Consider the following 15,876-nt stretch of genomic DNA (forward strand, 5'->3'; position numbering starts at 1 on the left):
AAGCATCCATGACAAATGGCCATCCAACCTCTATTTAAAAACCTCCAAGGAAGGAGAGTCCACAACCCGCTGAGGGAGATGGTTCCACTGCCGAATAGACTCCCCTTCCCCTTTCATCCTCACAATAACCCTCTGGGGCATGGGCATAGCCGGGGGGGGGGGCAGCTGGCTCCCATAAATCAATCAAAATCAATACAAATCAGAGGTTCTGCCCCCCCCCCCCAACAAAAAATCCTGGCTTCACCCATGCTCTGAGGTAAAGTTAGGCCTGAGCAAGAGAGGAACCTGCTGAAAGTCACCCTTTACAGTATTATTATTTACTGAATTTATATACCACCCTATACCTGGGAGGTTTAAAATCGAGATATAAAACCACAAAATACATAATAAAAATAAAAAACAACCCAATGCCCCCCAAAAGCCTTTTAAAAGGGCATAGGATGTAAATCAGATCAACAAAAGGCCTGGTTATTGGCTCTGTCTTATTTAGACAAGCTGCCCAGATGTTTAGAAAGCGTGCACGATTTTAAATTTGGCTTCAGTCTATCCTATAGTAAGTAGTACGTTCTTATTTATCCGCATGTTCTTAAATGACGGCTGCAAACTTCAGGGATAATTTTATTGTTTTGTCTTTTTTTTTTAGCTTTGAGTGTGCCCTCCCACTACTAAAATCAAGCGGGTGTATACATTTTATGAACTATGATAAATGAACATGGGCTGAGAGAGGGGGCGGGGGTTTCCAGAGTTTTCCCATAGAAGCGCCCGCTTAGGATATTCCGCATTTAGCCGCAGGCACCGGGGAGATCCAGCAGCGGGATCTGTACAGGTGCTCCGTTCCCCCCTCACAGACTCTTTGGGAAGCTCCTCCAGGCCCGCCAGCCTTCCCAAAGCACGGAGGGCCCGAGGGCCGACGCGACGCCCAACGGCTCATCCCGCCCGCGCGCCGCTCCCAATCAGCCCGCTCGAGCCTCGCTGAGGCGGAGTCGGGCTCGCGCGTGGCCCACAGCTGGGAGGGGAGGCGCGGGCGGCATGATCGGGACCGTGCTCTGTTACGTGCTGCTGCCCGTGGCGCGGCTCCTGCGGGCTTTCCGAGGTAACACCCCCCCCGCCGCCGTCCCTCCTCTTTCTTCTCCCGGCCTCCTTCTGTTTCCGCCCCCCCCCTCACGTCTCCTCAGAAAGAAGAGGCGGCTTCTCAAGGCAAGAGGGCACGGGGCACACGACGCCAGGGCTTCTGTCAGCCGAGGCCCAAGGCTGACAGGAATCCCCGCTACTGCTGCCCCTCCGCGCTTCTCCACCAGGCCTGGCCGAACGACGCTCAGTTGGCGGCCTGGAAGCCTCCCGTTCTCCCCGCTTAGTCCTGCCTCAGGGTCCCCTTTGCGAAGTCCCCCCTCCCCCCTTCGAGGGACGTGGTAGTGGTGGTTGTTAACAATTCTGCCCCATCATTCACGGCGGGGACAACATTATCTGGCGTGGGCGACCGCCAGTGCTCCCCCCCCCCCGTGTAATAAAATGCTTAACATCAGTGGGGGGCTGTGTTATTTTAAAACCAGATGGCCACTCTTTCCCATATGGGCAACGGGGGCGGGGACAAAGCAGGACAGGCGTGCCAGTTGTGGGCGGGACCCGACACGCAGAAGTGGGCGGGGCAATGAATGCAAAACAGTGCCTTTGCACGGTCGGCTGGTTTCTTCTACCCATGCTGTTTCTCTGTCCCGCAGCCGCGCTAAACGGAACGAAAACGCGCGCACGCTCCAAGAGGGTGTGTTTTAAGGTGTGCGTGGGTGCATGCGCACCTGTCCGGGGCGGGGCTTGGGGTTAACCCAAAGGGCCAGAAGGAGAAGCTTGGAAATTTGTGTTTGTCTCACCCACCCACCCCAGCCCCGGTTTCCCTACCTTGTTTAAACCAAATGTTGCTGTAAGTAAGAAGTACAGTAGTAATTATGGTTTGTCTGGATGATGGCAGTGGGAAAGAGATTAAGGAGGCAGGTGGGTTGGGGCGAAGTGTGGGCGGGAGCGTGGGAAGAGTAGGCAAACGCGTGTATTTGTGGTGGTAATTGTTGTAACGTCGGGATCGTGATTCAGCAAGTGATTTCAGCTCTGACATAGCAGGCAGGAGACAGCTTCTTCATGTACACTCTTTATTCAGACAAACAAGACTGGGGAACTGAGGAGAGAGAGAGATGCTACGTTTATAGGGACAGAAAGACTGGCTAGAAGGGATACATTTTGGAGGGAACAATCTCAAGCAATCACAAAGCTGCCTTTTGGTGGGAACCAATAAGACTGAGGATCCAAATGCAGCAACTTAAATGAACCAATAGTAGCTGTTCCTTCTGGAACAGGAAGGCAGCTATTTTCCCCTAATGTGAATACAGACACTAATAATACAGATATGATAACCCTTGAATCAATACACAACAGTAATCATAATAAATGAAACATATAGGCCTTTTGCACTGTTCAAAACACATTAGATTTGTGTCATAATCCTTTCAATAGGTCGCTATTACACTGGGTGTGAGTGAGTGAGAATGCATAGTTTCAGTTTTCTAAGTAGCCTACTTTATCTCGTATGACTCTAATAACCAGAGTGTTAGGGGCTACATATGTGCCCAATTTTCATTTTCTATGTGGCTTTGGAAGTACCTTTTTGAGGTATTCTTTTAATACATTCTCTCCCCCTTTTGAAGGAGAGGGGTACCGATTCCGATTTCAGAATTTTCTAACAGTTCAATGCTTTGAATGGTAAATGTATCAAGTTTCAGGGCTCCAGCACACTGGGAAGTACTCTTAAGGGTTAGTCTTTCTGCGACCCCTGGCCCTAGTTTCTTGCATAATAAAGTTATCCTGCATCACACTCCACCCATCATGATGACAAATATTTTGCTACCATATAATATCAGGTGACTAAAAGACAAATGTGAGGGAACAAGGATTACCGGTAACATGCTAACCCAGAGAAGAGGATTCATCTAATAGCCAAGCTAGATCTGATGCAGGAGATCTGTCTGGTTTGTTTGATTGGGATCATGACTTTGGGGGAGATTTTTAAACCTCTTCCCCTGCCCTGTTTTCTTGCTCCCTTCCAATCTGAAACTACTGTTTCCTAAATATATATACCAGCCAGATAACACAGCTAAAACTTTTACATTCTGTACTACTTCATTCTGTTCCAGTTCATGAGGTAATCCAATATCGCTTAACTTTTATATCTGTTTTTAAAAGCCTCCTGATCTGGTAAGAACATTTTGGAAATGAATGTCTGTTAATGGTTACTTCTATTTGTACTCAAATCAATAGAAAATCATTGAGATTTTGAGATCAGCCAAAGTGATCAATGAAGTCTTGATAGTGCTAAACCCAAATGTTCAAAATCATGAACCTGCAACAATATAAGACTGCTTTAGACAGTGGCATGGACTATTTTCTCTCCCACCCTCTCAGGATTGGTAAAAGCAGGTGTGCCCTACTGTGCCAACCTTTTTCTGATCCTTCTGAATTGTCCTCGTATTATATAAACTGTTGAGTTCTAATAATTTTGTGGCACCTAATTTTGCTACCCTTTGGAAACATGTTTTAATCAGCATCTGCTGTTGGCTTATTTTGGCAGATGCTTTCTTTACATGTCGAAAGAACGTGCTTCTGGCGAAGAGCACGACCACCCATATAGATGGTCTATCTGCTCCCATCAGTGGGAAGCCTGTCTCAGAGGAGCAGCAAGCCCTGCTGCAGCAGTGGCTGGAGGAAGGTGCTGGTGAGGTCCATGCCAGTGAGAGTGCTTCAAAACCAGAGAAGGTGCCCACGATATCAGATGCTGAGTGGCTGGAAGGCCCAGAGCTACTGATGACAAGCTTAAGCGACCTGAATGTACCACCACAATCTGGTGGCCAGGAGCAGCTGCCAAATGAGGTCCAGATTGAGACGTCTCCTGGACTACAGGAATTTGTAGAAGTGACAGGAAGTTTACCCGCAGAAGAAAGGGAGGCCTTAGGTGACAATGCTTTATGGGCAGCAGTAAGGACACAGGCTGATCTTCAGATGGTTGAAGCTGCTCCTCTGTCTACAGAAGTGTGGATTGAAGACCCTGCAGTGTTAGCCTGGAGTCCTGCCCAGGAGACAGATGTGGGACCAACAGAGGGAGCAGTATGGCCTTTTCAGAATGCTGGTCAGTTTCAGCCACTCCCACTAGAGATACCTTATCATGGTGAGTATAATTAATGTATTTCATCTTCTGATTTTGACTCTGCTTTCATAGAGCAAAACTTTCCAATATAATACGACTCTATGATCTTTGCCAAGTGTGAGGCTGCAACAGAGCTGAAAAACACCAGTGTTATCTTTCCGCAGACTCCTTCAAAGCTTTGCCTTGGAAGCATAGTCCATTGCTGAACTCCTTTCGTGTTTGGATATGTTATTACTAGTTTAATGTAGTATGACCAAAATTACAGCCCAAAAAGCATAGGCAGAAGGTTTTGTGAACAGTTGCCATCAGAATGGCATGGCAAAGTAGTTAAAGGAGCATTATTCAAGGTGTATTACTGTCTGTGGAACAGATGACGTTTCAGAGTACAGTTGCAAAGAAATGAATCTAGGTGCTTGTTTGAAACTTGTGAGCATTGCAGAATCTTTCTTCCTCAATACATTTAAGTCTGGAAGAATAGCTATCTTAGTCTGTTGCTGTAAAAATTCATCTTGTGAAGTAGGCCTATAAAATACCACAATGCATCTGTTAATCTTCAAGATGCCACCATGTTCACTTTGTTGCTTTTAAATACATTTATCCATTGGTCGCCTATCAATCTCTGCCAGTGGAGTACTTTTATATTAGTGAAGGATAACAGTCTGAAGAAATCATATCATATAGTTTAAATTCTTCAAGCAATTGGTGAATGATAAATCCTTCATTCCCAACATAGCCACGGAAATTAGGGCCAAACTGTAGAGATAGTAAATGTGTCTTTGCATTTAACAAGCACTTTTTAAAGTAAGTCATAGCTTCTAAAAGAAGGTAATTATGAGGATCGCAGCTAGAGAGGATTTAACCCTTTCATCCCCTGCTTTGGTCCTGGTGAAAATCACGGTATAATTGCATGGGGGGGAGGCAAATTGGTGTTATTTGCAGTTTTTAAAACCATGCATGTTAAATGTAAGGGTGCATTTAACATCACATCTGATTTGGTCCATAGGGTCAAACTATTTGTGATGCTGGAGATCTGTGATCAGGATCTCCCACTGTATTTTTAAATTAAAAGCACCTGTTTGAACTTTTGGAATGGATTGGGGTACGGGAAAGGGGTTTAAGCCTTTTCCCCTCATGCAGTTTCCTCTGCCTATTCCCTCATATTTCTAACATTTGTCTTCCTTTTTTTGTCATTACACAGAAATTCTGTGGAGGGACTGGGAAGATCTTTATGCTCAGGCTTGCATCCCAGAGTTGAGCTCAGAGGCTGGTTCTTTATTTGAATTCAGAGTCATGTCGTATAACATTCTGGCCCAGGACCTGATAGAACAGAGCCCTCATCTTTACATGCATTGCCATCCAGACATTATGAACTGGAGCTATCGCTTTACAAATCTCTTACAGGAGATCCAGCACTGGGATCCTGAAGTGAGTGTAACATTTGCATTAGGCACTATATTAGTTAGAGAGGAGAGGGAGATCCTAAGTATATTGTTCTTAGCTAGTGTCTGATAATATGGCTCCCAGAGTCCTCACTTGCAGCAACTGGAATTTGGGTCCTTCTCGCACATAATTCACGTGACTGTAAACCTGTCTTTTAGTCTGGATTGTCTGTAGATTCCTATCAGGGGTCACAGAGAACTTTCTGTGGCTGTGAATCTCTGAGCACTTTCAGTGAACTCTTTGAACTCTTTGCACCTCCTCTCCTTATTTTAGGTACCAGTAGTTTTTGAATATGTAATTGCTTGTAGTCCCAAAGGATGCTGTATTTTTTTCACTCTGTAGTAGGGGAAATAGGTATAGGGAAGATATTCAGTCAGAACTAGTTATAGTGAGGAAACTTATTCTGTTGTTCTGCCTTGGGAGAGCTGCTGCTAAGTATGTTCTCTGTTGCTTTCTAGATTCTTTGTCTCCAAGAAGTTCAGGAGAATCACTATTGGGAACAGCTGGAACCAACACTTACGATGATGGGTATAAGTAGTTTTTGAGATGGAGACTAGCTCAAGAATACTCCTATTGATTCCTCCAAGCACTGCTGTTTCTACACAGTTTTAGTGGCCACAATTTTTCTGGGATGATTTGCTTTACCCCCTGAGTTTGATAGAAGGAATGGTTGTGGGGAGGTTGGAGCTTCTCTGCTATCTTTAAAGCCACACTAGGATATCACCATTTAGTCAGAGGATTGGTCTGTCTGTCTGTCTCCCATGGTTTTCGGAGTGGGGTTGTAGCCTCATGCTGGGGATTAAAGTCAACATTCTTTTTAAAATAAAAAATGAGAAGCAGCCATGGGAGGCTGCAGTTAGATACAGGAGGTTGATGCAGAAGGAGCTGCTTAACTTCTTTCCCTCCAGCTGTCTTCTCACTGAAACTCCAGCTCCTACCCTTCAAGTTGCTTTTCCTGTGAGTCAGGATATGGACCCCAGCAACTCTTCTCCCCACTAGTGGAAAAGCAAGTTGGGGAAACTGGTTTTGAGCAGGGAAACATCCAGGCACAAAAAGGATTACCGTATTTTTCGCTCCATAGAACGCACCGGACCATAGGGCGCACCTCATTTTTAGAGGAGGAAACAAGGGGAAAAAATATTTTTCTGGTTTTCCTCCTCTAAAAGCCCTTTTTTGTGTTGTTGTTGTTTTTGAGGATCAGCTAAAAGTTTTGCAGCTTTTTTGCAAAGGGAAAAGCCCTGGCTTTTTTGAGGATCAGCTAAAAGTTTTGCAGCTGTTTTTGCAAAGGCAAAAGGCATTTTTTAGGATCAGCTAAAAGTTTTGCAGCTTTTTTTGCAAAGGAAAAAGCCCTGGTTTTTCCCCCCCGAGGATCAGATAGGTTTTGCAGCTTTTTTTGCAAAGGGGGAAAAGCAAAGCTCCTTTTGCAAAGGGGGAAAAGCAAAGAGGAAAAGCCCCATTTTTATGAGGTTTAACTCACATTTCTCAAAAATCTTAAGGAAAGGGAGCCATTTCTACAGTTTCCAGACATATAATTTAATCAGCCAGTCACATGTCCTGGGGAAACAAACAACCTCCCTCTGCAGCACATTCAACAAAGGAGGGCGGGGCTGAAAGGGAGCCGGGACTCTTATCTCTCTCCCGATCTCTTGCTGATCAGCTGCTGAGCGGGTCCTTTCAACACTCCCTTTTCTCTTTGTAAAATAAAAAGCATGATCCTCTTTTAGCCCCTGGGCAATCCAGCTCCAGGGACCACCATTCGCTCCATAAGACGCACAGGCATTTCCCCTTACTTTTTAGGAGGAAAAAAGTGCGTCTTATGGAGCAAAAAATACGGTAAGTGGTCTTTGACATTCCTTTGCTCAAACTTGGGAGCTCCTGCAGCATCTTTTCAGTTTAACAAGGAAAAATTGTATCAGGAGACAGTTGTATCCATCTCCTCTATAACCTCTAGTTGAGCTTTGTGAATAAAATCATGCCAGGTTTAGAACCGCCTGGCTTTTAGGTGGCCTTTTTTTTGTACCAGAGTAGGGAACCTTCACCCCAGACATGGTTCCCTGCCTTCCTGAATCTGCTCCAACTCCTGCGACAGTTGGATGTGTTTGGCTTGGCATGGTTTCACAAGAGGAACAGGAGGAACATTGGTTGGCTGAACACTTTAAAAACAGAAGTATAAGATCTCTATATAATTTCATTTTGCCTACAGAGACTTGCAGCCTAATCCTATGCAGATTTACTTATAGTTCAGTGAGGCTTACTCCCATGTATGTGTTAGAGTTGCAGCCTTAAGTTATTGGTTGTTTAAATTGATCTGATGAGGCCTTTTGTTGTTTGGCTAGGCTTTGCCTGCATCTACAAGCGGAGGACAGGCAGGAAGACAGATGGTTGTGCAATCTGCTACAAGCAAAACAAGTTTCAGTTGATAAGTGCTAGTCCTGTTGAATACTTTCGGCCTGGTTTGGACATCCTCAACAGGGACAATGTGGGTCTGGTATTATTGCTACAACCTTTACTCCCAGAGAGCTTGGGAGACAAATCAGTCAGCCCCTTGTGTGTGGCAAACACTCATGTGTTGTATAATCCCCGTCGGGGCGATATCAAACTGGCTCAGATGGCTCTGCTCCTAGCCGAGGTAGACAAGACTGCAAAAATGGCTGATGGCAATTACTGCCCTATTATCTTATGTGGTGACCTGAACTCTGTGCCTGACTCACCACTATACAAGTTCATTCGGAATGGCCAGTTGTACTACCATGGAATGCCAGCCTGGAAGGTAAGCACAGAAAGGGGATAGATGGCAACAACTCTTGACTCAGCTTAAAGGTATCATGCCTTTCCTCTGTAGACTTAGAAGCTTCTGATATTTTCTACCATTGCACCACCTTTTTGTGGCTTTGGTCCATTCACCAAGAGAAATTGAATGAGTTAATTTCTCTTGTGATAAAAAGGCCATTATTGTATTTGGGTGATAGGTGCTACAGGAAGAAGTCCAAGCTAGAATCTATGTAAACTTAGGCTATCTGCATGACAGCTTCCTGCATTGCTGCTTTAGTATACAATGGTACCTCAGGTTACAGACGCTTCAGGTTACAGACTGCACTAACCCAGAAATAACGCTTCAGGTTAAGAACTTTGCTTCAGGATAAGAACAGAAATCGTGCTCTGGCGGCGCAGCGGCAGCGGGAGGTCCCATTAGCTAAAGTGGTGCTTCGGGTTAAGAACAGTTTCAGGTTAAGAACGGACCTCCGGAACAAATTAAGTTCTTAACCCGAGGTACCACTGTTATTAGCACAAAACATGAAGCTGGGGCGGTGGACAAAGCAGGCACAGAAATAGGAAGTTATTGAGATCAAAACTTTTCTACAAAGTTAAATTAAATTTTCAAACAGATATTATACTTTCAATTTAGAACAGATAGAAACTATTCTCCCCCAGTCTAGCTGCCCCCAATGTATTCTATTTTATTCATTTGAAAATAATAAACTTTGTGAAAAGCAGAAAGTCAAATAGGTGTATTATTCTACTGAAAATGTGAAATCTGTTATGCAAATGGCACAAACTATGCTGGTTTTGCTGTATCGTCAGATGGGAGCGGAATAAACTGAAGCTACCAGCATGTGTGGGCTGCTAGATAAGGGTGTGCATTGGATGCATATTGAAAACTGTCGTGTATATATCAGTTTAAAATTACTGGATTCTAAACCTTTTTCTCTCCTTGAGACAATCACACATTAGCTGCTGTACCACCATCTGCTATAGGCTAGATTTCTAACATTCTTGATTACCCGGGAATAGTCTAGACCGAGTGCTTCCAGACAGAGGCATAGTATTATAAAAGGGTCCTTAGCAACAGGCTTCCTTAACTTGCTGTATTATTTTTGGAAAGCGTAACTTCAGATTAAATTGGGGTGTTGGGAGATACATGCTGGCATTCTGATGACAGCAGCTCTGTACAGGTGCTGCAAAAACTTGTATGCAACAGCAGCCTTGATCCCATAATACACACCCTTCATTGGGTTTTCTTCCTTTTGACTAAGTGACTAATTCCTTTGCTTGTAAATTCCTAGAGTAGTCACAAAACTGTAGGTGTGGGTGCCAGTTTTTAAGTTTGTATGTGTGGCTGTGCCTACTATAAATTTTGCTGTATTTGAGAAGATTATGTGTTTCAAAACACTTTTGTCTGTGCTTGTGTTCTGCCCCTGTAGGTGTCTGGACAGGAAGACTTCTGTCAGAACCCACACCAGAGGAAACTGCTGACTCCCCTGTGGCCCAGCTCTCTGGGGATTACAGACAGCTGCCAGTATGTCAGTCTTTGCCAAAGCAAGAAGTCAGGTGAGCTTCATGGTGGAAATGAGGACAAGTGTTGCAGAGACTTGTTCTCTGCCATTAATGTACTGCCTGAAAGTTGCTAGTTTTTTACACTCTAAAATCTTCAGACTGGCTAAGAGCCTAACCACATATAATATTACTATCCTATAAGTAATGTTTATTCATAAAAGTGTGTATTCACACCATCCATAATTGTGGGTTAGGGTCCCTCTCCTCTTTAACCAGCATTTGAGTTTTGAAATTGCATTTTGATGGTTGTATGGGTGCAGTGTGGACTTGTACCTCCACCTCATGCAAATAACAACACTAGGTTGTGTGAAAATAATCAAAATCAATTTAAATGCTTCAATTTATTTCCCTCCTTTGATCTGCCTTTCTCCCTGTAGACAGGCGCAAATACAGCCGTGACTTCCTGCTTCAGTTCCGTTATTGTGATGTTGCATGTGAGCGACCTGCAGATCTGATCCTGTTGGAAGGTGTGACGGATGCCATGCCAGGTATCCAAAGTTTCCCACCACTTCATTCTGCAACTATGATACACCTAGTTGGAACACATCTTTTAATACTGAATGGTTTGGACTCACTAGCAGGGTGTGAGTAAACACTTACAATTAAGAAAACAAGTATAAAGGTCAAGATGTAATAATGGAGAAATAACAAAGGGTAAGATGTAATGTGAAAATATGGTACAAAAATGATAAGATTATAACAATATTTAATTAGAAGATTATAAAATTAAAGTAGGAAAAAACAGGCAGGAGAAGTAAATAATTAATGAACCAGAAGAGGAAGTTGAGGGAAGTCACGGGGGGGTGGGGGTGGCGACGGCGGAGGTAGAGATTTATACATTATTTTTTGTGATAATATTGATTGTGTTGAATATAAAATTGATTTAAAATAATAATAATAATACTGAATGGTTTGAGGCACTGCTGAACATGGGCGTAGCCAGGATTTCTGTTGGGGGGGCAGGCCTTTTGTAAGGGGGCCAGAACCTCAGTTTGCTATGCAATTTTATTGAATTTTATTGATTGGGCAGGGACAGCTGCCCCCCTTGGCTATGCCCGTGCTGCTGAAGGTGTTCATTGGTGGGCTGAAGAATCGCCAAATGCTTCTCTTGGTTCCCTGTGGCTCTTTTGAGGGCTTTGTAGCAAACCTTGCATTCCGAAAAGAGAGTCAAATTTGGAATTTTGATTACGTTTCCCCCGCTTTTTGAAATCTGCGTCATGCAATCTTCTGATTAAAAGATATTTGTGGATTATTCTCATCCTCTCCAGAGGACACCCTCTTGCAGTTTGGTAATGACAGGCCATTATGTGCCAACAGCAAGTTGTCCATGGATCACAAAACATTGAGGCTTGTGTTTTTCAAATAGCAATCAGCCTTCCATGCCATGTGGCAAATTTACTTTTGAAATTTTGGACTGTTACAAAGGCAGCTTGGGTATGTCATGCAAGTTTGCTGTTTTACAAAAATGTCTACAATTACTCTTGGGCATTCCTAATGTGGTTATTTCAATCCTGAGCAAAATCTATTACTTGAAAGAGCAGCACCTTTACTCATCACTTGAGCCTTGCCTTGGTTTTATCTTGTTCCTGTTTGTGTATGAGCTGCTTAACCCAGTTCTGGAGCTGGAGGTGAGAAAGCAGGAGGGCCCCATTTCTAACTGTGGTAGATGTTTTCACCTCTGAGTCTCTTTGTGCACCAATATATTTCATTGAATGCTGGAACCTTGACCTGTTCCCCAGCCTCTCCCATTTCGCCACCTGGTCTTGACAATGTCGATTGTTGAAGCAGCAATTTGGATGGGGTTACTAAATGTGAGTTTAACCCCAAAATTGTATGTTCAGTGGTGTAGCTGATCTGTATTTTCTTTGGTGCATTGCAGACCGTCCTGCACATTGGCCTAAGGAACTCACTGTAGTGAACAACTCTGATCCAGATCTGTGTTACTCAAGGTAACTTGAAGGGGAAGGGTGTTGGGTCCTATGAATGAGACAGTTCCATAGCCAGGATTGTTTATCTTGAGAGCATAGTGGAGTCACCTTTGGCTGATGGGAATTGTATGATCCCTGTCACAAAGCCTATGTTAGAGTCAAGGTTTTCTCCAAGGAAAGGGGGCTATGTTTGCAAGAGCAAGTTATCTTCATACCGCCATTACTCTCTGGGTCACGGGGGAGTTTTTCCTTTCATTTGTTACAATGAAATAAATTGAAACCAACCATGGGTGCGCCAAGTGAGAAACTCTTGAAACTGACAGGCCGTATAAGAACTGCTACTGCTACTGCTACTGCTACCCAGGAAGACTTCCCTGCTCAGTGCCTGGGGGCCCTGCCCTGCTTCTCTCCACCTGGCTTGGGGCAAGGCCTGACAGGTGCCACAAAGGACTGTTGCCTGTGCTGCTACTGGACAGAGAGGGCACCGTTTTTGTTTGTTTTGTTTTTTACATTGCTATTATTTTTTACCTATGTCATTTTAAACTGTGATATTAATGCTGTATTCTTAGTTTTAGATTTTGATTTATGTGGAAATTGTTTTCCATTTGTATATTTTTGATGTGGTTTATTTATTGTTTATGACTTTTGTAATTATGTAAATCAATGTTGTAAGCTGCCTTGAGCATTGTTTTTAACTGTGGAAAAATGATGATGAAACTCAAATTGAGGTATAAGATTAGATATATGCCAGAATAGTGCAACAGTTACAAAGGCTACACTAGCTTGGTCCCACCTTAGCTAGACCCAGGGCTCTTGGCAGACTCCCCTTGAAAATAGTAATTTATCAAATAGAGTGTTATAATCAAATTAAGGGAGTTTCCCCAGGAACAGACAGTAATAGCAAAGCAAATGTCTGTGGAAGGCAGAGTTGAGTAGTTGAATAGTAGTACTTTTAAAGTGTGCTTTTCTTGCATTAATTGAGTTTCTTCTCCTCTTCCCCATGTTTTGGGGATGGGGAGCTGTTTCTCCTGTACAGGTATCCAGGAAGTATCCAGCATGGCCTCAACCTGACTTCTGCCTACAGCCACTTCCTGCCTGAGAGAGGTTGCCCTGAGATTACAACCATGCCAATGGGTGTCGGGGCCACAGTGGATTACATCTTCTATTCAGCAAAGCCTGTCAAGAGTGATAATGAAGAATGTGAGTGTTACAGAACTTAAATTTCCTGTATGGCTATACTTTGTGTATTTCATCAGAGCTTTTGTGATGGACTGCCTGTCTATCTCAGCCTCAGCCCTTCAGTGAGGATGGTAGTTTACGTAGTCATAAAATGCATAACTCCCCCTGTTTTTCATCTGGCTATTACTCTGTAGTGAGTTACAGTGGTGATCATGTAACTGCTTTGCTTCTTACGGCTGTTCCTTTAATTGCAATCTGAACAGACTAGAGTGCTGACTTCCTGTTGTTTTGCCATCAGTTCTTCCTGCTTATTGTACTTCAGCTCTGACCTATGCTCCTTGCCTCCCACAAACACTTCTTCAGCAGGATATTTGCTCACATCTCTGATCTGGCTCCTGAAGGCTCTCAAGAAAAGTATCCTAATGTCAATGTCCAATGCTGTCCACAATTTGTCACAGGGAGAAACTGTACTGAACATCTACATTGTGTTGTCCCCCCACTTTAATTTGTGGTCTCAAGCCTCAGAGAGTCATTTGAGAAGGTAAAACCTGAAATGAAGCTTAGACTTACCTAGCTAGTGATCACTTGTGTGATGACTGCAACATGTATTGGCAACATGTTCTCTCACAGGTAGAGCATGTGCTTTAAAATGCAGAAGGTCTCAGGTACAATTCCTGGAATCTCCACGTAGGGCTGGGAGAGACGCATCTATGGAAAGCCCCTGGCAGTGAGTTTAGACATTACTGAGGCAGACAATTGGTATAAGGCAGCTTCAAAATTGCAATTGCAATTTTCCTGTTTCCCTGGTTCATATTTTATTGAATGCTGAAAGATTTGGGAATATGAGCTGACTACACATCTAGGATATTGCAGTCAGGGAGGGATGGTAGTAGAATTAGAAAACTAATTGATAATGATTTTGAGAGGCTGTATAAGTGTGTCTGGGTTAGTGCATTATTTAGTTATTGAAAACAGTGGTTTTGTGTGTGCGTGCACGTGTGTGTGTGTGTGTGTGCCCATGACAGTTGCTAATATCAGTATTTTTACTTTTTGACACTTTCATTGCAGTCTGTCTGTGGTTGAGCTTATGCTTCCGCCACTCCACATGGGGTATGAGTGTGTATGCTCTGTGCACCTTTTATTGCAACTGTGATTCATTTTCAGGTCGCAGGATGTACCAAGATGGAGCCCTAAAGCTGCTTGGCCATCTCTCCCTCCTCTCTGAAGACATCCTTTGGTCAGCAAATGGCTTGCCAAACCCTTTCTGTTCATCTGATCATCTTTGTCTGCTGGCCAGCTTTGGCCTACAGATCTCTGACTTCTGATCATGTGCCAGATCACTAGGACTCTCGCAAGAGTTGGTCTGAATGGGAAAATCATGCCGTTGAAGTTTACATTAGCTATCTTTAAAAAAAGCAAAAGCTATTTATCTTCCCCACCCTCACCCCTCCCCTTTTTGAGAAGTCCTTGTTCGTTTCTCCCACACTTCTTTTTTCATGAGGAAATAACTTGAGTTCACCCAGAATGCTACAGTGCTCCACTGCCAGTTTATGGCTGCTGCACCAGCTTTTTTTTTCTCTTTTAACAAAGTGTATCCCGCCAGCGAATTAGCAGATTTCTGTCAGCCTGGCAAGTATGCTTAGCCACCATTGCTTAGAAGTCAGCAGAGCATGTCTTTGTGCACCACAAAGACCTTAGCAGGACTAGAGATGATTTGAGCTTGAGTCTAATCTGGGCTTCATTCTTTTTTCTTTTCATTGCAAGGCAGCAGCTGGCCCATACATTACTGTTTCTGTTGCACCTAGGCCAGAATGCTGCTGCTGATTTTTGCAAGTGTGCAAAACATAGGGCTTTTTTGAAGTGCTGGTACTGCTCATAACCTCCATAGGTGTGTGCTTGTAGACTGAAATGTTGTTTCTCTTATCTGCTTGGAAGTAGCACCAAATCAACCCGTGTCAACTAACTGTACCCTATGGAGTCACCTTGCCAAAATTCAGCTCTCCTGCATGAACATTTGGAAGCCGCCTGCTCATACTGTAACAGACTTTTATCTCTCTGCTCTAAGAGCTTGCTTGGATTTTATGCTCAGGTTCTTGAAAAGGCTGTTTTCTCTCTCCCATCAACTTGTGACATTTTTGTTGCCTCTGGTGGCACTTCAGGGAAGAAAAAGACCGGTTAAAAGTGGCAAAAGCCCAAATGAGAGCTGCTTTGTTCTTTGTTACAGCTTGCAAGCCATAGTACTGGGTACCTCAACTGGTCCTGGCAGTTGCTGCTCATTTTTTCCTTTATCATCAATGAGTTGTGACAGGAGCATGCAGCTGCAGAGTTATGGCCAGCCTCTAAATAACCCACATCCTTTCCTTGATACATGGAATCCACAGGATTAACTTCAGCTTTGTGTGGGCCATGGCACAACTTTATTTTTTTTTGGGGGGGGAGGGAACGCATTGGGAGTTGACAGTATTTTTAATGTTTTCTTAAAATTTGAAAAAATAATAATAAAATTTTATAATTTCAGAAAAGTTGTAAATTCAGTTGGCTGGAATGGCGTGGGTGAAACTGAGCAGGATTGTTTGTGAGAACCCTTTGTGTGTAGCCCTCTGGCGAACACAGTGGAAATTGCTGCTGAAGATGCACCCTGCTGTGTGGTGCCTGCAAATCCTGAAATCCAGTTTAAAATTATGTACACTGAGCCTCTCTGGAGTGGATTACCTGTGTATAACTGGTCTTTTGGTAGAATTTGGCCAATAGAGCTTTTCATTTTATAGAAATGCAACTTTCTAGCTCTTACAGATATGAAAGTAAGCCTGG

The 15,876-nt window shown here is 43.7% G+C and overlaps 1 protein-coding gene across 4 annotated transcripts in view; it reads left to right on the forward strand.

Moving 5' to 3' along the window:
- Nucleotides 1-14,683, forward strand: part of ANGEL1 (angel homolog 1) — a 16,702-nt gene extending 2,019 nt beyond the window's left edge. The window contains exons 1-10 of one of the 4 annotated variants that reach the window (XM_033142343.1): nucleotides 945-1,093; nucleotides 3,611-4,204; nucleotides 5,382-5,608; nucleotides 6,082-6,151; nucleotides 7,960-8,393; nucleotides 9,826-9,952; nucleotides 10,336-10,446; nucleotides 11,838-11,907; nucleotides 12,923-13,086; nucleotides 14,230-14,683. In XM_033142343.1, coding sequence (XP_032998234.1) covers nucleotides 1,030-1,093; nucleotides 3,611-4,204; nucleotides 5,382-5,608; nucleotides 6,082-6,151; nucleotides 7,960-8,393; nucleotides 9,826-9,952; nucleotides 10,336-10,446; nucleotides 11,838-11,907; nucleotides 12,923-13,086; nucleotides 14,230-14,390 — 2,022 coding nt within the window. In that variant the 5' untranslated portion in view covers nucleotides 945-1,029 and the 3' untranslated portion in view covers nucleotides 14,391-14,683. Of the gene's footprint in view, nucleotides 1-944; nucleotides 1,094-1,846; nucleotides 1,916-3,610; nucleotides 4,205-5,381; nucleotides 5,609-6,081; nucleotides 6,152-7,959; nucleotides 8,394-9,825; nucleotides 9,953-10,335; nucleotides 10,541-11,406; nucleotides 11,489-11,837; nucleotides 11,908-12,922; nucleotides 13,087-14,229 lie in introns of those variants that run through there. The other 3 variants (XM_033142335.1, XM_033142316.1, XM_033142323.1) reach the window with 3 other exon arrangements.
- Nucleotides 14,684-15,876: the final 1,193 nt, after the last annotated feature.

This window comes from Lacerta agilis, chromosome 1, assembly GCF_009819535.1.
Source record: "Lacerta agilis isolate rLacAgi1 chromosome 1, rLacAgi1.pri, whole genome shotgun sequence".
NCBI lineage: Eukaryota > Metazoa > Chordata > Lepidosauria > Squamata > Lacertidae > Lacerta > Lacerta agilis.